Below are 23,730 nucleotides of genomic sequence, written 5' to 3'. Positions count from 1 at the left end.
TATCTAGCCTTTATGATCTTGCTTCCATCATTTGTAGTAGTGGTATATGATTTCAACTTTAAATTACAAAGCCAGAGCCAATAGATACCAGTTATCTTTTTGGATTACAAAGAGGCAATTATGGGCCATTTGGGACCTAGTAGGTGTAAAAAAGAGTAAGGCCATGCATGTTTGGAAGCCAAGAAAAAAAAAGAAAAGAAAGGAAAAAATTCAAAATATTTTGAATTTGAGGAGAGAGATAGATACACAAATCAATTATTGTATCATCATAGTTTTTGTCTTTTATAGTTTTTCTCCTTTTTTTTTTCCTTGGTTTGGAAATCAATTATTGTGTTATCATATTCTTTTATCAGGTTTCCACTTTATTGTTCAGTTAACCTAATTAATTATTCAAAAAAGATCTGTATTATTGAATATTCTAAACAAGAGTGTAGTAGCAGTAGTATAACTTGTGATGCAAATAAATATCTCTTCTAGTAATTTTCCCATAATAATGGAATACCTGTAGTAGTAGTAGTAGTAGTAGCAGTAGCAGTAGCAGCAATAACAACAAAAGCAAATAATGGCCCACCTTCTTTTTTCTTTTTTTTTGTATCATTTATTTTTGGGTGAGTATAAAATTATATTAAAAAAAAAAGATAACAAATACAATACATATGCCACAAAGGATATATAAGTAAAAAAATCCCTAACAACAATCAAAAGGCTGATACAAACAAATTATGGAGTGGAAGAAACAACTCACAAAAAGGACGATACATCAAAACTCCGTGGAGGAAAGAAACAAAGATCCAAAGATGATACATCAAAATTAAGGGGAGGAGAAACAAGAGGAAGATCCCAAGAATAAATAATATGCCTATTTTTATTAGTGTCTGAGCATACAGAACAACTAGGAATAATCTGTTTTTTTATCTCAAAATTAATGGTTCCCCATATTTGCTTAATAGAACACGATGAGGACGGCCATCTTCTTTAATTTCTTTCCCACTAAAGATAATGAATCACAGTACTAAAAACAACTTACTAAGAGTGTCACAAGATGATTTGCCATCAAAGGTTTTCAAAATTCACCTCCATTCTCTATTAGAAGGAACGATAATTCTAGGATGGGGTCAACACTTTCTTAGAATACCTTTCCAGACAAAATTAAAAAAATGATAGGAAAATAATAAGGGCTTCACATTTTTCAAGGAGTTTCAGCAAAGACAATAAGTACGGATTGTCGAATTTCTCTGAAGAAGAAACTTCTGAGTATGAAGCGAATTACTCATAGTTCTCTAAATGATAAAGCAATGTCTAGGGAAAATAGAGCTAAACTAAACCACTTTATACCAGTGAATTGTAGGGGATTTAGATCTCACCAAGCTCTAAGTAGTAGAATGGGAGAAATTGTAACCCACTGCCTCTAGGTCTCAAACGAATACTAGGACGCTTACTCCAAACCTCAATGAGGATGTGAGAATTACTAGAGCCAGAAAGCCAAGCACCATTACGTAAAATAGAAGACATGTTGGCAAGCTTGTCAGAGCCAACATCATACCTGATTCTATCTCCATATTTAGAAATGAGCACATCATCTGGATGTCAGTTATCAAGCCCAAGGAAGGTGTATGATCCATTATCAATAAAAATGTCTAGATGAGATCAGAAATAAGATGCCTATATTTTAAAATCTTTCTCTAGGCCTAGGAAGAATCCACAAGGCACGAGGTAGTCCAGATGTAATCGGATGTGAGGTATCTAGAATACACCCAATCAACCCAAATGCTTTTCTTTCAAGAAGTAATATTCCAAATAAGTTTTATGATGCCAACAATATTAGATTCCTTAACTCTACGAAGCCCAAGGTCACCCTCCTCTTTTAGAAGACAAACACTAACCCAAATTATGGGATGTAGAAATATCGAGCTTTTATAAACTCTAAATGCCTTTATAAATTGTTTACAAAATTATATAAAATCTTTGAATTTTGTTTTACAAAAAAAAAAAAAAAAAAAAAACTTTGAATTTCGTCCAATCACAGTCATATAATTCTTTCAGGATGTTCATTAGTGTAAGAATCAACCTTTAGAACACCAACACACAGAAGATACAACTACATAGGTAAGGACCTCTTAGGTATAGAGGACCAACAACTATCATTGAGAATCTTGTTACTTAATACAACTAACGGTAGTTCATGCAAGATTCTCAAATGATTTAGTTCGACACACATACAATATGAATACTCATGTCAATATTCTTAAGTCAGATTCTAAAATAAATACAACGTGACAACTAAGGTTTAAAAACTCGTTTCGTTTCGGTATTTCGGTTTGACCAAAATATTTGAAATATTGTATTTTTCTGCATGGTTTCAGTAGGTTATTTTGGGGGGTTTTAGGCCAAGTTAAGGCTTGAAACTTCATGGAAACCCTACTTTAGGCTATATAAACACATGTTAATATTCAAATTGCAAAAATAATCACCCAAAGTGGTGTTTTGGATTTGCACCATTGATTGATAGTATACGGTCGAATCGTAATGTATAACTTCGTTAATTACACATACACATTGTTTAAGACTTTAAGTACTAGAGGACATAATAAATTAATAATTAATAAGTACTTTAAAATTTACTTGGAAACATAGAGTCAATGACTCATAACTTAAGTCCTAATATTAAATATAATAAGTCAATATCAAGATGATGTCAATATCTCAAATTTCCAATACAAGTTAAGTAGTCATAAAGTGAATCAAATGTCTACAAATATTCTAATAATAATTACTTCAACGTCTAGGATCGACCCCGCTCATAGTCCGATGGAGCCGGCGTGCATTGTTCTCCAACTGTAGGAAACATGAATGCCACATCATAGTCTGGGAGAAGAAACGAGTGTATTCATCCACAGTTGCCATGTAAATTGCATCATCAACATGTTGAAGGTAACCATTGTTGGAGTTATTCGCAAGGAAAGTACTGGTCTATCTTCCCCAATTCCGGCGGTCCTGTGTTCTCCAAGTGCTTTCGGGGTAATTGCGGCGAAGATTTGAAGAAAAAAAAAATCAGCAAAAATGAGTGAAGAATGAAGCAAAAAGACAAAAAACTCGAAAAAAATGCTGTCTTGTGAGCTATCGGTCAAAATTTCAACCGAGAGTCACGAAACATGGTATATTTATAACGTGACTTTGTAACATCTTGTCGATATTTCGGCGAGATGTCACAAAAGCTCGAAATATCGCGAAATGATCGAAATATCAATCGAAATATTGCATTTTTTTGGGTATCAAATTTGCATTTCGTTTCAAACAGGTCGAGATACTCGAAATTCTCGAGATCTTAACCGAAATATAATGAGTTTTTGTGCTATGGTGATAACTATATGATCAGAATACCCAATTCTATCCATAGTTGCAAACATTTTAAGATATATAACCTTGGGGACAACATATCACATATAAAATGATAATGCAATTATTTAATTTAATCACTTTAAATTGGGTTTGATGAACACATATACATCTAGAGCTTAACTCAACTCGGATACCATGATAAGTTTGAAATCATTGTATTCTCTATGATGGGTTAATTCTCATTATATAGAAAAATATTACAACAAAACTTGGATAAACATGATAAAGTAGTGGAAGCAATACAATAGAAATAACAAATAAGGAAGTTTATCTCCTACAAATTTTTTTACAAAATAAATAAAACCATATCTTCTTTACACAATAAACAAAACCACATCTCTATCATTCAACATGATATCTGAGACATCAAATAACCAACTACAATAATTTAACATATGTGCCCCCAAGGGTGTCAACACGTGAGGCGTGATGACAATAATCCTACATTTGAAACCCTAGGACCTTAGATGCTTTTATATACTAGTTGGGACGCTCACTTTAATAGTTTAAGCTTTTGAGTTAGATGATTCAACAACTTTATCCATCCAATAATTAAATTTGCATCTAATGAATAGAGCCTTTTAATGGCCCAACATGCCACGTAACAACTATGTTGGCATTTGAAATCGTGGACATTTTATCCACGTTATTACCTTTATATGTGGAAAGCTTTGGCTCAATTTGATCCTCCCACAACTAGATATAAAAGTTTGATAGACAATCCAATTGTGGCAGCTCCAGAGCAACATTGTTGAAGAAAGAGTGAAAGTCCTAACATAGTTGGCCTTGCACTAGAGATAAAAACTAAAAACTTGACATGTGGCTAATCTAAGGGAGTCTTATCCATTTTTTTTGGAGGAGGGGGGGGGGGGGGTTTAAGAATCCAAGGGAGTCCTATCAATTCAATAATTAGTTGGACCAAATGAGCCTCCACATGATTCGAAAACTCTTGACTATGTACATAAACCTCTTTAGATTAAATAGAGCGATTAATGGAGATTAAAATCCTCTCCAATTTCTTAAAAGTGCAGTGTGGTGCAGTTTGGGATTGAGAGCTTGACACGTAAAAAATGCTAAATCCAATGGTGCAGATTGGCATTCTTTATGGGGGAGGATGGTCCCAATGTGCATGCGGGGCCAATAATAGCACTTGAGTTGGCATGATAGGGCAGGTTGGTCATTTTATCCTGTGTGTGTATGGGCTTGGGCCTTGGGCGGTACACTCTTCCACAGAGTGCCACCTCGTCATCCGTCTATAATTAACTTAAGCTTAGCTTAATGAGAAAGTAAAGAATAAAGATGCCATAAAAGCCTTTCCCACCAGAGCTCGACTACCGTTCTTCTTCTGCACTAGAAAAAACGAATTTTCCCGTCAATGCGGTAATGAAGGCTCGTCGATAAACCCACCAAAAAACAAAAAAAAAAGATTTAAGAGAAAACAGAACCGAACCGTATTGACGGGACTCGAAGGTCTTCAGAGGGGGGCAAAAGTGAAGGGCAGAGCTCCTTCATGGCGGCTTCTGCAACCACCACCATGACTCCTCTTCTCTTCGCTCTCCGTCATGTCTTCCTCTTCTTCTTCGTCTCATTTGCGGCGGCCACTGGCAATTCCGCCTCGAAAACCCCCGCCTGCCACAACATAACCGAGCAGGTTGGTGGATCAGGTCAATTAATTCCTCTATTTTCGATTGTGGCTGGAAACTAATTGGAGGTGGTCTTGTTGTTAGACTGCAAAATCTTAGATTTAGGGTTTTGTTTTGGGATTTAGTTTTTGTGGGTGGATTTCTTGAAGCTATCTATATATTGATATTGTTTCAATTTTGAAAATTTTCGTCCAATTTAAAGAAGATTTTTGTTTAAGAACAAAACTATAATGAGGAATCATTTCCAGTTTCTCGGAATCCTGAAAGCTAAAAATGTATACTTGAGGGAAGTTATGGGAAAAGAGCTACTAGTAAAGTCATCCAAGCATAATAAAGCAGTCATACTCAGTAATTTACAAACAGTGAGTGCACCAATCACATCGCACACGATATATCATGATCCATTCCAGCGTGTAGTGACTAGTATGGATGTTTGTTGACTTCTTTGAACTGCCCGATATCCAACTAAATGGGATTGATCCTTACCCTACAATTACCTCTATTCAAAGCCATACTTGTTACAAGGCCTAAGCTACGCATGTCTTTCCTCACCACTTCTCCTAGAGTCATTTTAGATCTATCCCTGACGCTTTTAGCTCATTCAATCTGAATCAAATCACTCCTCCGTAGTGAAGCATCTAAAGGTCTCCGTTGTATATCTCCATGCCACCTCAAACGACATTCTCGCAACTTATCATTCAGAGCTACTCCCAAATCAGTTCTAATTTGTTCATTCGTTATTTTTATCCTTCCTAGTTTTCCACACATCCATCTCAACATCCTCATCTCATTTTCACTGAGTTTATCTATATTATTTTTCTTAATTGCCCAACATTCTGTACCATAAATCATAACTGGTCGTATGACTGTCCTATATAATTTTCCTTTAAAGGAATACGTTGATCACACAATGCTCCTGATGCACCTCTCCATTTCACCCATCCTGTTTTAATTATCTGTGTAACATGGCCTCTATTTCTCCTTATTTATTTATGACTGAGCCCAGATGTCTAAAATAATCACTTTGCGGAATCTCCCTTTCATCAATTTTCACCACCTCGTTATCCGTCCTATTGTAACTAAAGTTACATACCACATATATATATTTTCTGGTCATTCAGTCTGTTTGGAGCCAAGGAGAAAATAAAATACTGATTTTAGGCTCCAGTATTATCCGGTAGTAGCTTATAAGCTGTACTCCCATAGTCAGTTGTTTAGTTGTAGTGAGACTTCAATTGCTTGGCAAACCAAGGCTCTCTAACAAGTCTCTAAAAGTGTTTGGCAGTCCACATATCATTTCATTTTATATACATCTGAATGGTCTATAGAAAGATGTACCTTAAAAGTGTCAATAAGGCCTTTTGGGTGGTTAGTATTCTAGAAGTCATTTTTGGGGAGACTTATTCATTGTATCAATATGGAAGCATCTTCTATGCCCTGCATGAGAATCTTCAGCACCAAACAATGGTGTTTCTTCTTTTGGAAAGTTCATATTTACTAACCAGAGGTAGCACAACTGTAAAGCAACTCAATCATTCAATGCCTTGAGCCTGAGCTTAAATTTTGGGCTGAGATTTGGTTCCCACCGATGGTTCTTGTGATATTGATGCAGATAAGTCACACAATGGGCTTATTTTATTGAAAATAAGCCTTGGGTGGGGTTATGCATGTGTTGGGCCTTTGATCCCATATATTTCCATTGTAATGGGCCTAAAATATGTAGAAGGTAGGCATACAGAATTAGGTTTAGTTAGTTAGCTAATTAAGTTTTCCTATTAGTATTGTGATTCCTTTTTCAACTTTGTTTTGTAATTCGCAATAGGATTTGATTTTCCTAGTCAGATGAGGATTCTTATTTTGTTTTCTATATATAGCTTGTAAGAGCCAAGGCTCATAGGCGATTTGATTTTGATTTTATTGAGTTGCCTTTTGGCCAGAGCTGTGAGAGACAGTGTGGGTGTGATGCCTTAACCTCAGGTAGGTTCTTCTTCCCTTCTTCTTCCTAGTTATACTTTGTTTTCCTGCGACTGAATACTATTCTGAGTTCTGTCAATTACCGAGGCTGCTGGATTGTATTTGATCTCTGATTTCATGAGGATATATTATTCTTCAATCTATATCGGATTCCTAACATCAGGTAAGGTCAGATCAAAGCTTAATTCTGTTTTAACAAACCAGCAGAAGCCCTGTTTTATACTCAGTTTCAGAATTTACTCTTTTATTTCCTGAGTCAGTTTTACTTATCGGATTCCATTCGAACTTTGGGATATCACAGAATTACGCCTGGAGGGAAACTCGATTCTGGTTTGGTGGTGTTCTGACCACTGGTTTGTGAGTTACCTAAAATTCTTTTTTTCCCCAATTTTCTCTATTTCAGAATTTTGGTTTTCAAAATTAATTTTAATCCATATTTTGGATTGTTGTGAAACATTAGGGCTTTGATTTAAACTACTGAGATTGAGTCTGATCCACATTTCTGACCAATCCTTTGGTTGGATTGAATTTAATTTTAGTTTTACCGTTTCTATGATGTCCGTACGTGAGATCACTGTTTCCTAAATTACTTCCAAACCGCTCATCATATCATTCCCATCTTTTGAAGGGTTCTTATCTTTCCTATTAACTATTGTTTCCTAGAGTTTGGTGCTATTCTGAGAGGTTTGAGTTTTCAGTCAATTTTTGGGTTTCTATCAGAGTGGGGTTTTTGACTTTGGATCCTATCGAGGAGGGTTTTAGAGTTGTTCCTACCTATCCCCCCATCAGATATTTATTGGGGCCGAGGGGGTTTTGCTAAGCTAATATGGAGTCTGTTGTTGTTCTCTAGTTTCCGTTAATGGACTTTAGTACCTTACTGTCACTGTCAATCATTGGCCGTATCATTGATGGGGTTTTAATCCAATGAGTTTGGCCAACACATGGGTTTATCCTGGATTTTGGATCATGTGCATGGTTCAAGGTCTTTGTTTCGGACCTGATTTCGGCCAGGCAGAAAACCGAGTTGGACTGAGATCTCGGCGAGTTGGTGCAAAATTTTTTTTTGAACTCGTTCCATGGTTTCAATGGATTTATGACCTAGTTAGGTTATGAAACTTGGTATACAGCCTATTTTGAGACATTTAAATACAATGACACTATCAGATTCTGAAAAATCAAAATCCAAATAAGAGTTTGACTTTGGACCCTAGGTTGGTAGGATACAACGTACTAATAGGCCCTATTCTACACATAATTTAGTAGTAGAAAGCATACAATTAATGTTAAACAACTTAAATAAGCATTAGAATGTTAAAATGTAAAATACATCAATCTTGTCTCACCTTTATCATGCAAACGAGTGCCATGCTGGATCAAAATCTTGAGACCTTGCTTGACTCTGCCGAAGAAACTTAGCCTGTCTGTGACACATAGGCTTCCCATGTCAGAGTGCTGCGTAAGAATCACATGTGCTCTTCCACACAATACAAAAAAGTGGACTCATCAACAAACTGAAGGTACCCTATCTTAGAGTATGGATAATGCGGTTGCGATGAGATCAATCCATTGCTATTGGATGGTGGCTGTCGAACTACCATCTACATGTATGGCGGTTGGGACTGTGAATATGTCGTCCATAAAACCTGATCCAGTCCTCAAATTAATCGAACTCCATCAACTCGTAGATCGCCAAAAGTTGTGTAACATATAAAAAATTGACATCCAACCACCTAGATTTGAACATATTTTTTTGCAAAAAATAGATTTAAGGAAAAATGGCTTACCGTGGAATCCTTAAATCTTCTTCAAAGTTCAGCAATGTTGTTGTAGATTCTGCAATTTCAATGTTTGCTGAAGTATCTCCACTCAATCCGGTGATTTTTCCATTGAAAAATGATATGAAAACCAGTTTTTTGGAACCTCTCTGCCAAAACCAGCGAGACGACTGTGAGCAGTCTAGGTTTCGACTGGTCTCGGTCGAGTTGAGTCACTTTTATATGTTGGGTTTGGTTTGGTTTCGGTCAAACCGAGATCTCGGCCGAGACAGTGTATTTCTCCCATTTCGTACCTGGTTTCGTCTTGTGGTTGCAAAATACTTAGACATTTCCGAGATCTCGGCGAGACCTCGTTCCATGATCATGTGTGATTTTCTTGCATGTTCTAATTTCGTTGCATGTTAAAGCTTCCATATATGGACATTCATAGTTGCATTAGTTACAGCTTCCTTGTTTGTATGCAGTCCAACTTGGTAAGCCACTTTGTCTCCTTGAGATTTTTTACTGATACATGAAAATTTTATTTTTTTAATGGTTCATTTAAATACATCCATTGTATGTAACACTCGGAATTTCTTTTAATCCTGTTCATATGTTTGTCTCACTTTTTTTTTTTTTGTTTTCATTTTTAAGATATATATATATAAAATGGTTCATTTAAATACATCCATTGTATGTAACACTCGGAATTTCTTTTAATCCTGTTCATATGTTTGTCTCACTTTTTTTTTTTTTTTGTTTTCTTTTTTAAGATATATATATATATATATATATAATAGCCTTAATAGGGTTTCATCCCATGGATACGGGAAGCTTGTGTTTTCTAATGCACATGGTGCAGATTCGTCATCATATAGGGCTTGTTTGCTTAGGAATAAGTCTAGGGTTTCTACCAATCTAGGACTACATTAGCATATTATTTGTTAATTAAGATGTTATTCTGATGAAAAGATATGTTATTCAATTCACCCAATATCTCAGCTTAATTATATTTTATATGTTTGTTGCTAGGTTTTGGTGAAGAACTGGGTTGATGGTTCTGAAGGTGAAACTCTAGAAGGATTAAGTGCTAAATTTGGTGCTTTTGTGCCAAGTCAGGAAGACAATGCTCTCAAGTTGCCTGCTGTTTTTGCAAATCCCTTAAATTGCTGTTCTAGTTCCTCTACTAAGGTCCAACTGCTCCCCTGCCCCCCCTCTTTCTTTTTGTTGGATTGAATTCCTGCTGTCTTTCTAATATATATTAGTTAATATCATGTGCATGTTAGTTCTTTTACTTTGGAATATACTTTTCTTGTTTTTATGGGGGGTGGGGTAGAAAGGGATCTACTTATTGAATTATTGCTTTGCTTGGATTTCACCCAACTTGGTTCAACTAAGGCTTATCCCAACTACATGGGGTCAGCTAGATGAATATTTTGCCATTCAAGCAACTGAAAATAGCAATTGTTCAGGATTCTTGCTAAGATTTGGCTATGTGTCTTTATGATGCTGGCTCCCATACTGACCCACCAACCCTCCTCTACCTGGTCTTTGAACCGGCAATACAAAGCACTGGTCTTTTCTTGGATTGCTTGCTGAAAAGTGAAAGATATTATCATGCTTCACCTACTTGATGATAGTTTGCTGGTGTGCAAGTTTGCAAGATATTATTGTTGACCCTTTATTCATATTTTGATAGACTGTTTACTATAGTGTGAAATTCCAGTTATTGCAGTTTCATTGTTTGTAGAGGTCCCCCCCCCCCCCCCTAATTTATATGTTGATTTTCCTTGTTAAAAAGCTGGTGATTAGCTTCTTAGGAATGGAATTGTGATGAAAGATAAATGAAGCCTTGTATTAAACGGTGATTGACTTGGCATTCAATGAGACTAGATGATTGGTTAGTCACTACGCATCCAAGGGCGGCATGCAGGTCACCATAACTTGTGTAACCAGCCACCGACAATAAGTGAATTGCCTTCCATAACCAATCTACAATGAGTAAAGAGAATTAAGCTCATCTGGATCTTGGAACAGAGTTCATGTCTTCTTTCATGCAAGTGAGAAAAAATTTCTATGGAAGTGGAAGTATGTCGTGGAGTTCCGTGGAAGTTCATGGAAATCCATTAAAAGCTGTTAAAATTCTTTGGGAAACAGTGGAAACCATATATGAGACTTGGGGACTTCTGATTATGTATCCGTATGAGGGGAAATATTATTTTGAGAACTTAAAGAGAATAAATCAGATTCTACAGAATGAAAACAGATACAACACTAAACAATCAAAAGAAGGGAAAGGATTATAGAATAACAAATTAACGATAAAGGAGGACAGTGTAGACCATTCTCACTTCTAATATGATCCAAAGAAAATCACAACAGTAATATCCAATATATGCAAAAGTCGACCTCGAACCAGGGAAACCAGCGGGAGATCGATTGCAGCCAGGATCAACACAATAATGAAGAACAAATTGACTAACTGAAACTTTATTACCTTTTTTTCCTGTTTACCTAAAAGAAGAAACATAAAAGGATAAGAAGAAAGGAGAAGAAGATAAAGAAGAGAAGATAGAAGAAGGGTGGGTAAGGGGATGGGCTATCTCAGCCCTGGGTCTCTCACCCACAGCTGTCCCAGCTGTTGAACAGGGGTTTTACTCCCATAATTGAGTGCAAGAATGCCTCAAAACTTCATTCATTAATTCTGTGTCAACCAATTACAATAGTTGCCTTTATATCGACTGAGGCTATGCTACAAAAATAGAAAGTAAAACTTAGCAACTGTTTGGAAAATAGAAACTAATGAAAATACTAACTAATGGAAATAGAAGCTGAATGAAATTAGAAACTACAAAAGGCTTTATAACTCAGCCTTCTAAACATGTGAAGATAACCAAATTAGAAACTACCTAATATAAACTGAAAATAGAAACTAAACGATGGCAGCAGTAGGATAGAATCTTCCTCCACTTGACGGGCCCACAAGATCTTCTAAAAGGCATCCCGACACAAGGCTAATATGGGCTGTGACACTGTTCACATTAACAGTGTTTAGATCTCTTTTTCTTGGCCCTTGTAGAAGATCTGCTGGGCTGGCTCGATCTGGTCCAGTTTTGGTCCATCTGGAGCTGGTTTGATTGGCCTTGGTTCTTCTTCTTCTGGTCAGTCATGGGATCTACATCACCAATAACTTCAACAAAATAAAAATAAGGAAACTCCTGAACTAGTCCTCTGCACACTTGGGCTGTTAAATCATCTTTTCCATATTTGATGTGCAAAAACAGACCAAGATAAGATCACCACTAAAGTGGGCTTACACAGTTACATCACTGTCTAATATCAATAGAAACAGTAATTTCCTGTTCAAAATTTCAATATATTTACACATTCTTCAGTTAGCTTATGAATAGAGTTCCTCAAATGCTCTATCTTGTTGTTTCCTTGCCTTGTTTTGTTATTTGCATTCTTTCCTGTTCTCTTAAACAAGCTGGCGCTTCTGCAGTTATCCAATTCTATTGCATTGTGCATGCGTGGTGATTGTGAATTCACAGTTAAGGCAGAAGTTGCACAATCAGGAGGTGCATCTGGTTTACTGGTGATCAATGATGCAGAAGGTAGCCATTTGCATATGTTGTTATCATAATCATTATATTCATTATCATGATCATAATCATCTTATTACTAAGGGACCAACCATACAGTACCGTATGACTTACTGGCCCTTCAGGCGGCAGAAAACAGTGATCATGCCATGTATTGTGGTTTCAAAATCCTTTATGCAATACTGCCTGTATGGCCAGTGCCTAGTAGTTCTTAGCTTACTACTTGTACTATTCTTATTATGGGAATGCGTTCTCTGTCCGGGAGCATGGCCCCTGCGCCAGCATGCGGGCCAATGCAGAGCATGTGGAAGCATCAACAGGGGCGGTGGCATTTCTGCCTGTCATGGGGGGCAGGGCGGTCATTTCGCCCCGTGTCTGGGTGCAGCGCGCACACTCCCGGACAGAGTTCTTTTTCCCTATTATTATTATTGTCAATGACAAGACAATCTGTTATTTCTTCTTCAATAATCAGTTATGGCTAGTTGATTCTGTCCATTAACCCCTAATCCTTTGTGGATTTTGGATTCTAATCTTTTTCTGGTTGTAACTTTTTAGATATAAGTGCTGCAATGTCATGCTATGGAAATGATACTTCTCTAAATGTTACCATTCCTGTTGTCATGATTGCAAAGTCAAGTGGTGATGTTATCAAGAAATTATTTGAAGCCGGACGAAAAGGTGAGACTTTGAGTTCATATATGGAACATCCCTCCCCTGCCTCCCCACACCGCTACTAGTTTACATTTACACTTGTGCGCACTCATGGTCTTTCCACAAAGATAAACATCTATTATGGTATTTGTCTCTTGTACTTGTAGTTTTTAATTTCTTCTTGTTGAGTCAATGTAGGTTCATTCCAGTTATCAATTTAGTGGGTTTTTTTTTTTCAGTTAGTAAGGTCATGGATGCTGTTCTGCCATGGCAACAACAACGGATGGGAATATTTGTTTCATTTAAATTGGGAGCCATAGAGGGAAGGTTGCTTGGGCTTGTTAATATTTTGCATCAGTATCTACCACCTGTTGAGGTTTTCTTGGGAGATACAGTGTGCTGTATCATGCTTGCTGGTTTGATGTCCATCCACTTTTCCTTTCTAGATCTGGCGGAACCACATTTTGCCAGATCAGTAAGAGGAGAGTTTGGTGGGTTAAAGAACTTATGTGCTGAACAATTTGCCTTTCAAGAGTTCCGTGCTGTGTGAAATCTCTCCACTGGCATACATGGAACTTTTGATTATCTTTGTTTAAAATTAGATTCCCTTGTATAGTGCGTGAAAAGGTAGATTATGATCTTGAATTGGCAGTGCTTTTACTGTATCCAGCGTAGAATATAGCCTGGCTGGTTCTGGCAGAAGGGAAGTGGGTACTGAGTAAGCCTTTCTCTCGTATTCAGAGGTATGAATGGAACTTCAAGACGAGGAGAGGCTAGAGATAGGGATGGTAGGACTTCAGTTGATTGGAAATAAGCTTCTGGAAATGTTGTTGGTGCTTTACCATGATGATGTTGAGACTTCTTAATCTCATGTTAAGGTTTTATTCAGAGACCAACAGTGGACAGGAAGGCTAAGTTGGTTAGATGTTTATTCTCATTGTTTTTGGGGATTTTACTTCACGTGTAACCTAACAAACATTACTTAATAATTGTTGCCAGTGTATTTGTGCACAAGTTAGATTTAACAATTTAGACGATACATTGATATTCAAGAAGTTTAGAATAGTTATATAAACATCCTGACTAAATTAGGAATAAATTCTTTATGGCGCCCCTCTAAGAGAGCCTTCTCTTAACTGTCTGGCCTTTTTGAGTCATGTTGAGGACTTCTTTTGTCAAACCGGCTGTTGCACAGGAAGGTCTATCCTTGGATTAATAACATGTCAAATTTCAGGCCCATATCTATCCATAGGGCCCACCATGTTAAGAGTTGGGACTTATTTTTGTACTTTTAATGGTCAAACCGAAACTGCCAAAGTTGAAGCTTCGACTGGTTTTCAGGCCTTCATATTTCAATGTGGGAAAATTGGTTTCGGCTGAAAACTCTGGACTCTGGGACTGGTAAATAGTGTTTGCTGAACTTCCCTTAGAAAGGAGTCTTATTTATTTGGGCTCACAATTAAGAAGTCCCTATGCTTAGCTATGGTTTCATCTGTGAATAGTATTGTCCTATATTGCTGTCTCCAAATCTGTAATTTGAAGAACTTGTGGATGAAAGAGCTAGATGGTTAGAGATCTCGGTTTTATCTCGTTTTTTGTGTTACCGACGTGGAATAAAATCTCGGTTGAAACTGATCGGAATCTCCGAATTGTCTCGGTTTCAAGTTTGACCAAAAACAAAACCAATGGTTAAAACCCAAGTTTTGATCCAAAAGTTTCAACCGAAGGAGGCTCAGGATCGAAACATAGTGTCAAAACCTCAAAACAAGATCCGACACATTTTGGTCCTTAAGACTACACAGAGGAAGAAGGGCAGGAAAGCCAAGATAAGAATTGTAGGATATCTTATTATATAATGGAACTATCATGAAACAAAATCTCGGTTGAAATTGATTGAAAGCTCTTAGTTATCTTGGTTTTGGGCTTGGCCAAAACAAAATTTAGGGTCAAAATACAGAATTGAAATAGTTTCGACCCTAACTTTCAATCTCAAGAGACCCTAGGTTGGTGATAAATCTGTTTGAATTATAGAATTTTCATTCCTATTGTTTATTTAAGCTGTTTTACTTGAATTATATGTGTTATAATACTAAAGATTGTGTGGAATTGGTCATATCAGTGTACACCACCAACCTAGGGTCCTAAATCAAACTACCATTTTGGGTGTGATTTTTCAAAAACTAAGGGTTCCACCATGTTTATAGGGCTTAAAATTAGTTGTCCTGCAAGTTTCATGACCTAATTAGGTCATATGGCCACCAAAGCCGAGGGCCAAAATTTGACAGAAAAATGCACCAACTCGGTTTTTTGGCTGACTGAAACCAGCCGAGATACCGAGACCTCGAATCTTGGTTATAATTCAATTGAAAGTGGAGGAACGGCCGAAGATGTTTGTGGTGAGGGTTGTGCACTTGTGCTGGTTATGTTATGAACATCAAATTGAAAAAGGCTAAAGAAGTTAAGGTAACCGAATAAAAGTTGTGTAGGAGAAAATTTTTTTTTTCCTGGTGGAGATTCAACATATGGACTCAAAGGAAGAGGTTGCATCTCTGTCCATAGAGGAAAGGGTGGTGGAAATCAGCTGGCCTTAGTTATACAGATAGGAAATTCGAGGAGGCAGAAATCTTGAGCTGTTTGGCTTGAAACTGGAGACAAATTCAACTTTCGTAATGCACATTGTTTGCTCCATACACTTTGCTTCTGTTTTTACTTATTCAGTCTAAACATAAAAGATGTGTGTTCGATTGAGAGGAATAATTAGACTGCCGGTGTGACTGCCCTATTCTATTTTTAATAAGTGACATACATGTACAAGAATGTACCTCAGGTACAAGAATGTACCTGTATGAAACTTTGGGAGAAGGTTATTGAAGCCCGTCTGAGAAGAGAGACTCATATCTTGAAGATTCAATTTGGTTTTATGGCAGGTACATCCACAACAGAAGCTATCTACCTATTGAGGAGGCTCATGGAAAGCATAGTTCTAAAACTCGCTGAAATTTCGAAAAACTGCTATATTCCACATTATTAAAAAGCACCAACTCGAGAGCACACTTCGAAATTTTGAAGTAACTCGATAGAGAAGGGGAAAACCTTGTTTCTTGACTTTTTGCTGCATCATCACTCAATACAATTGGAATATACTACTGGGGGTTGCCACATCACTACAAAGAGATCGATTGTATTGTTGGGAGTTGGGACATGGAAGATTAGTAAAGTAGGGTGTCTATGACTAATGTATTGTTCGCTGTTGGGTGTCTATGTAATATGCAATATGAACACTTCACATGGAGGAGTTTGTAGTAGAAACTTTAAGTCTTTAACTATTTTTAAAATACTTATTCAATATTATGTGTCTTCATTCATTATTGCATAATTTACTTGTTTTACTTGCCAATTATGTGTTATGGTACTCAAACAATGTGTAGAATAGGCAATTTTATATTAAGGGTTCGACGTTTCCTGCCAACCAAGGATGCAAATCTAAAACACCAAATTGGGTGTTTTTTTTTTTTTTTTTTTTACAATATTAAGATTTAAATATGTTTATTAAGCCTAAAACAAGCTTCCCTCAAAGTGTTAGAGCCAACTGAGGCCATATGTCCACAAACTGGTGGGGATATGCAAGAACAAACAATTCGAAACAAAAAAAAAAATGCACAAACTCGCCGAGATCTCGGTCATCGTGACCTGGTCGAGACGAGTTTTTGAACTATGATGGAAAGATATAGAGCTAGTAAGAAGGATCTCCATATGGTCTTTATAGACTTGGAGAAAGCCTATGACAGAATACCTAGAGATTTAATCCGGCATGTTCTTGCGAAGAGAGGGGTGTCGAGTAAGTATATAGAGGTAATTAAAGATATGTATGAGGGTGTGGTGACTAGTGTGAGATCTGTTGGAGGCCAGGGCAAGGAATTCCCAATTACGGTTGGGTTACATCAAGGATCAGCCCTAAGCCCTTATTTGTTTGTGCTTATCATGGATAAATTAACCAAGAACATCCAAGACAAGGTACCGTGGTGTATGCTCTTCGCCGATGATATCGTTTTGGTGGATGAGACAAAAGTGGGGATTAACGCTAAGTTAGAGTTGTGGAGATCGACGTTGGAAAGAAGAGGCTTTAAGATTAGTAGATCAAAGATGGAATATAGGATGTGTGACTTTAGTCACAGTATGGATGATGATGACGGTGAAAATTGAGGAGAGAGAGATACCGCTAATGACTATTGCAGATATCTTGGGTCTATCATACACAAAAAAGGTGACATAGATGATGATGTTTCACAAAGAACTAAAGTAGGATGGATGAAGTGGAGAGGTGCGGCCGGAGTTTTGTGTGACCGACACATTCCTTTAAAGCTTAAAAGAAAGTTCTACTTGACTGTTGTTCGACCGGCTATGATGTATGGAGCGGAATGTTGGGCAGTTAAGAAGTGTCATATAGCGAAGCTATGTGTTGCAGAGATGAGGATGTTAAGATGGATGTGCGGCAAAACTAGGAAGGATTAAGTAACGAACAAACGTATTAGAACTGATGTGGGAGTTGCCCCGATCAGCGATAAACTCCGACAATGTTGCCTGAGGTGGTTTGGCCATGTGCAACGGAGGCCTGGGGATGCCCCAATAAGGAGAAGTGATCTGATGCCGATTGAAGGAGCTAAAAGAGCTAGGGGCAGGCCTAATATGACCATAAGTGGGATTGTGAAGAATGACTTGCATAGTCTGGGTCTTGTGACAAGTATGACCTCAGATAGAGCCCTATTGGAGGGCAAGGATCTGCGTTATAGATACCATGTAGCTGAGATTTTCCTAAATTCTTGGGCTATACTCTTTCCTCTTACTTTCATCTTTCATTTTCCATAACTTACCTTTCTTATCCCATTTCGTTTTTTAAGTTTCTCTTATTGTCCTTTCCATTTATGAGGACCTCAGTTTTCTCTACGTTCTTTTTGAAAGGATCCATGTAGCCGACCCCATTTATTTGGGATAAGGTTGTGTTGTTGTTGTTGTTGATATACAGGTACAAGTACAATAATGCCCCTATGGACTGATTTACCCTTATACTCATATTATACCCAATATTACAACACTCCCCCTCAAGTTGGTGCATAGATGTCACACATGCCCAACTTGCACACAATAGTATGAACGAACTTTCTACTTAATCCCTTTGTAAAACCATTTGCTAACTGATCTCCTGATTTTTAAAAGGAACACAAATCAGTCCTTGATCTAACTTTCGTTGATGAAATGACGATCTATCTCCACATGCTTGTTGTGATTGTGCTGGACTGGATTGTGAGCAATACTAATCGTGGACTTGTTGTCACAATCATGGTACTAAATCTCGTTTCGTTTCGGTGTTTAGGTGTGACCGAAATTTCCGAGATACCGAAATTTCGTCGAAATCTCGGTCGAAATATGGTATTTTTCTGTGGGTGTAAATTGCCAAAAATGTCCGAGATTTTCGAAAATTTTGAAACGAGATGACCGAAATTACCGAGATTTCCAAAACGAGATGACCGAAATTTTCGAAATTTCATTGAAATTTCCAAAATATTGCATTTTTTCATTTCGGACTTGCGTTTCGTTTTGGACAGGTCGAGATACTCGAAATATTCGATATCTCGACCGAAATTTCGCGAGTTTTAGTACTATGGTCACAATAAAGCATCATAGGAAGGGAACCGGGAAGGTCCAGGTCTTTTAAGAGATCTCGAAGCCACATCAACTCACAGATGCCATGGGACATGGCACGAAATTCAGATTCAGCATTTGACCGAGCAACAACTGCTTGCTTCTTACTCCTCTAAGTAACTAGGTTGCCTCCCACAAATGTGCCATAACCTGTGGTAGGTCGCCGATCATCTAGAGAGCTGGCCCAATCAGCATCAGTGAAGGCCTCAACTCGTAAATGGCCATGAGAACTGAGGAGGATTCCCTTTCCTGGTGCAGCCTTCAAGTAGTGCAAGATCCGGAACACAACTTCTAAGTGTGAGGAGTAAGGATTATGCTTATATCAGCTTACCAGACTAACAACAAAGGCAATGTCAGGACGAGTGTGAGATAGGTAAATCAGCTTTCCAACCAATCGCTGAGACTATCCCGTATCTACTGGATCACCACTTTTACTAGTGAGATGAACATTCGCTTCAAGAGGAGTATCTGAAGGCCTACAACCCAGCATCCATGCCTCAGATTGAAGATCGAGGGTATATTTCCGCTGAGATAGAAAGATACCTTTGGTAAAGCGGGCAACCTAAATACCAAGAAAGTAACGTAGCTTACCTAGGTACTTGATCTCAAACTCTTGACCAAGGTAAGTCTTTAAGAGAGAAATTTCCTCCATTTTACTTCCAGTGACAATAATGCCATCAATGTACACAATTAGGATAATAATCTTGGAACCAGTCCGTCAAATAAACAGGGTGTGATCAACATTGCTTTGAGTATAACCTACAGACACCATAGCTCTGTGAAATCTCCCAAACCAGGCATGAGGAGATTGCTTCCATAGTTATCAAGGCGGGAAGGTGGCCATGGAGTTTTAGAGGGGAAAAAAAAAAGAGGCGACACTGCCATGGCGGTAAGGCGTCCAAGGCGACCAAGGAGCCTAGACGCTATGGCGACGCCTTGATAACTATAATTGCTTTAACTACAGAGTTCTCTTGAGCTTGCAAACCTTTCCCATGGTTTTCTGAAATGAGAAACCAGGAGGAATTTCCATGTACACCTCTTCTTCCAGTTCACCATGAAGAGATGCGTTCTTGACATCAAGTTGTTGCAAATCCCATCCTAGATTCACAGCACAAGAAAGAATCACATGGACGGTATTCGTTTTTGCAATTGGTGTGAATATCTCTTGGTCATCCAGACCATAAATTTGGGTAAATCCTCTTGCAACCAGCCTAGCCTTGTACTGATCTATTGTCCAAGCCATATTTTGCTTTACGGTGAAAACCCTTTTGCAACTCACTGTCCTTTTCTGTGGTGGAAGAGAGACCAGATCTCAAGTACCATTCTTTTTCAGGGCTTGCATTTCTTCAATCGTGGTTGCCTTCCATTGTGGTTCTGTGATAGCTTCCTACCAATTATGGGGAATGGAAATAGATGACAAGGAAGACACAAATGTATGATATGGAGAAAGAGAGTTGTATGAAACCAGCTTAGCGATATGGTGTTAAGTACAAGATCTCAATTCCCTTTCGAACAACAATGGGTAAGTCAAGAGATGGGTCAGAAATAATAGGAGAATCAGAGTAAGTATTACCTGACCCAGAGTTAAGACTTGGATCAGGAGATGATGACTGCTAGGTGGTGGTGCAATCTAATCAGTAAAAGTCACAAAACTAACGATAACCAGTAATGGAAGAACAGGCAAGGCCCTACACATCACAGTGAATTAACATAAAAGGAGAACTACTATTCAAATTGGATTAAGTTGCATGAGTTTGCTTGGCCAAAACACAAGCATCACAAAAGATATCCCTGGGATTACAATGCTGAAATAAACTAGGAAAAGTTTTAATCAAAGTGCCAACATGTGCATGGCCTAAGCGCCAATGCCAAAGAAGTAACTTAGAAAATACTAAAGGAGAACCGTTCTGATGAGCTTGACCCACTGAAGAAATGTTATCGTCGAGCAAATAAAGACCACCATGCACCCTACCACAGTTGATGGTTTTCTCCGTCACCAGATCCTAAAAAACACAGTGATAAGGGAAAAAAAAGTCACTTTACAATTCAAATCACTGGTAAGACGGCTGATAGAAAGAAGGTTAGTTGAAAAATCTGGAACATGAAAAACAGATGATAAGGATAAAGAGGGCGAACAAGTGATAGAACCCTTTCCAGAAACAGTGGAGAGGGAACCATCAACCACTCTGACCTTGTCTTTACCAGAACAAGGGGAATACCAAAAAAAAAAAGAGACTAGAAGAGCCAGTCATATGATTAGTGGCTCCGGGGTCAATAATCAAGGACGAGAGACAACCGATGCACAATGATCCACCAAAAGGATTACTTGAGTAGGCAAGGTGGGAGTCTAAGGAGACCAGAGTAGATGTAGAGGTGTAAGCAGGAGCAGTAGAAGGCTCCAAGTGAGTCATCAAGCGCCTAAGCATAACAAGCTCATCTTGGGAAAGAGAGGAACTGGTACTATCCTGAGCAGGTTCAGAAGCCTCTGTGTGATGTGCAGCCTGGGAGGATCGACCACAGCCTCGTGAGGAGGTAGGTCGACCATGCAGCTTCCAACAGAAGTCCTTGGTATGACGTTCCTTGCCACATTAGTCACACCTGATTGGTTCCCCATCAGAGGAGACTCGATCAATAGAGCGAATGGTGGATTGAGGAGGACCACCTTTAGGCTGAGTAAACCCAGAGAGTAAAGTTGATCAGCCTGAGTAGTGTGTTGTAACATGGCATTGCGACGACTGAATTCCACCTAGATCAATGAATAAAACTGCTCAAGGTAGGGAAAGGGTCCCGACTAAGAACTTGGGAACGAATCTAAATATCTAATCATACTCAACAGTCAGCCTGGCTAGAAAATCATAAACCCGAAACTTATCTTCCCGTTTCTTGAAGGCAGTAGCATCAACAGTATAGGTTGCCTGAAAGGTGTCATAGAAGTTGAGCTCCTACCACAGACTACGCAACTCAGAATAGTATTGAGAAAGAGTCCGGTCCTTTTGCTTGGTTTCATGAAGCTTTTTGTGCAACTTATAAACTTGGGCATCATTCCCAACCTGAGAGTATGTGTCTTGAGCTACTTTCCAAATCTTGGCTGGAGTATCCAATAAGAGATAACCTCGAGCAATCTGAGGTTGCGTAGAGTTGATGAGAAAGGCCATTACCAAGGAGTTATCTGAACTCCACTTCCTCTATGAAGCATCGGTGGTAGTAGGCTTTGCAGTTTCACCCGTCAAGTAACCCGCATAGCCACGTGAATCAATGGAGAGGTAACAAGAGCGAGACTACATCAAATAATTACTCCCATCTAATCGAACAGAGCTAATAGGGAATGAAAGAAAATCATTATGAGCCTTACGGCTCGATCCTCAATTCCAGTGGATGCAGTAGAGTCGGCCGACATAGTTACCACTCAGCTTGATGCAAAGAACGTAGAACAATCAAAAGAGAGGGGTTGAGGCTGTAAAGGGATCGATGATCATCACAAAGGACTAACAAGAGGTTGACACAAGGTGCAAAACCTTGGAACAGATCGATTCAGGTCTCAAAAAACCTGAAAAAGTCAATCTTAAAAAACTCTGAAAATTTGATCTCAAAACCCCGAAAGGTCGATCTCATCTCAAAATTTGGAAAAAAAGTGATTGGAACATAGGAGGTTTCTCAGATCATTTATTCAAGAGAGATTTGAGAACCCAAAAGAGGAGGGGATGACACTTGGTGGCCTAGGAGATAGACCCCCTAAAGGTGAGAAGGGGAGAAGGAGAGAGGTGCTGGGAGAAGTCGGAGAAGAAAAGAAAAGGAGGCGGAAGGTGGAAACTGGGGGAAGAAAGAGAGAAAGAGAGAGTGGCGGCTGCTAGGGCTGGGATCCCAAGATGGATTTCAGCTTTGATACCATGTTCAATTGAGAGGAATGATTAGACTGCCGGTGTGACAGCCCTATTCTATTTATGATTAGTGACATACATGTACAAGTACAATACCCTATGGACAGATTTACCCTTTTACCCGCATTACACCCAATATTACAACAATGTGCTTAATTGGAAGGCCATCAGATGATTAATAACATATAGGGGTCTGGCCTCCCTTGAAAATAGTTACTCGCTGCTCTTGATGCAAAGTGCTATGCATGAAGGAAGAGTAATCCTAATGTAGTTCTAGATAGGGTAAAGCCCTACTAGAAGCCAATTAAACCAGGACCAATAACAAGAAACAAAGGGGCTGCTGGTTCTGCAGTTTCAGTAGGACAGAATTGCAGTTTTAGGTCAAATCTAGGGCTTAGGTTAGGATAATGGAAAGGGGGCTTAGGGGGTATGGCTAGGCAGGTTTATAGGACTCTAATAATGTAGGTATTATAGAGTTTTAAGTGTTTTGAAAATTCTGTAAAATTGGACAGCAAGATCTAGGGTTTAATGGAGTTAGGGTTTATGGGATTCAAACAAAAAATAAAGGGGATCAATTGGGGGAAAGGATTAGAGGGTTAGAAGAAGAAATTGGGTGTCAAACTTACTGGAGATTCCACTGGCAGCAGCTTGAACAGATGTGAAGGATAGAACTACCTTCGAATTGAAGAAGATCCTCCCAGCCGTCACGGCGTAAGGAGTCAACCGGATTCCGCCAGTCTCTTTCCACCTTGATAGAACCACAAGGATGCACACTCAACAGAGCAACACTCAAAAGAGCAGGGCAGCAACTATGGCAGCAAACAAAAAGCTTTTCATTAATCAAATTCGTGTTCAAGGCTTTGCCCCCTTACAACCTTATATAAAAGACTCAAAAATAGACTTTTACTCTAAAAAGGAAAGCCGTAACCCAATTCCTAACCTATTAGGTAACTTAAACTGACTAGGAAACTAAAATAGACTCAAAATAGAGTCCTAATGACTTAAAAACAACTTAAACTACTTAAAATAAAGAAGATTCCCTACTAGTCAATAGGATATAAGAACCTCTTAGCCAATAGGATCACTTCACTTAAATTAGACCAATTGAACCAATTGGATGCAACCAATT

General features: G+C 38.4%; 1 protein-coding gene across 1 annotated transcript in view; it reads left to right on the top strand.

Moving 5' to 3' along the window:
* The first annotated feature begins 4,820 nt into the window (after positions 1-4,820).
* LOC122667901 (signal peptide peptidase-like 2) overlaps positions 4,821-23,730 on the top strand; it is a 57,950-nt gene continuing 39,040 nt past the window's right edge. Inside the window, exons 1-4 of the mRNA XM_043864377.1 lie at positions 4,821-5,050; positions 9,803-9,961; positions 12,273-12,384; positions 12,928-13,050. Coding sequence (XP_043720312.1) covers positions 4,910-5,050; positions 9,803-9,961; positions 12,273-12,384; positions 12,928-13,050 — 535 coding nt within the window. The 5' untranslated portion in view covers positions 4,821-4,909. The remainder of the gene's footprint in view (positions 5,051-9,802; positions 9,962-12,272; positions 12,385-12,927; positions 13,051-23,730) is intronic.

This window comes from Telopea speciosissima, chromosome 7 (assembly GCF_018873765.1).
Source record: "Telopea speciosissima isolate NSW1024214 ecotype Mountain lineage chromosome 7, Tspe_v1, whole genome shotgun sequence".
Lineage (NCBI taxonomy): Eukaryota > Viridiplantae > Streptophyta > Magnoliopsida > Proteales > Proteaceae > Telopea > Telopea speciosissima.
This window is presented reverse-complemented; position numbering and strand designations above follow the sequence as displayed.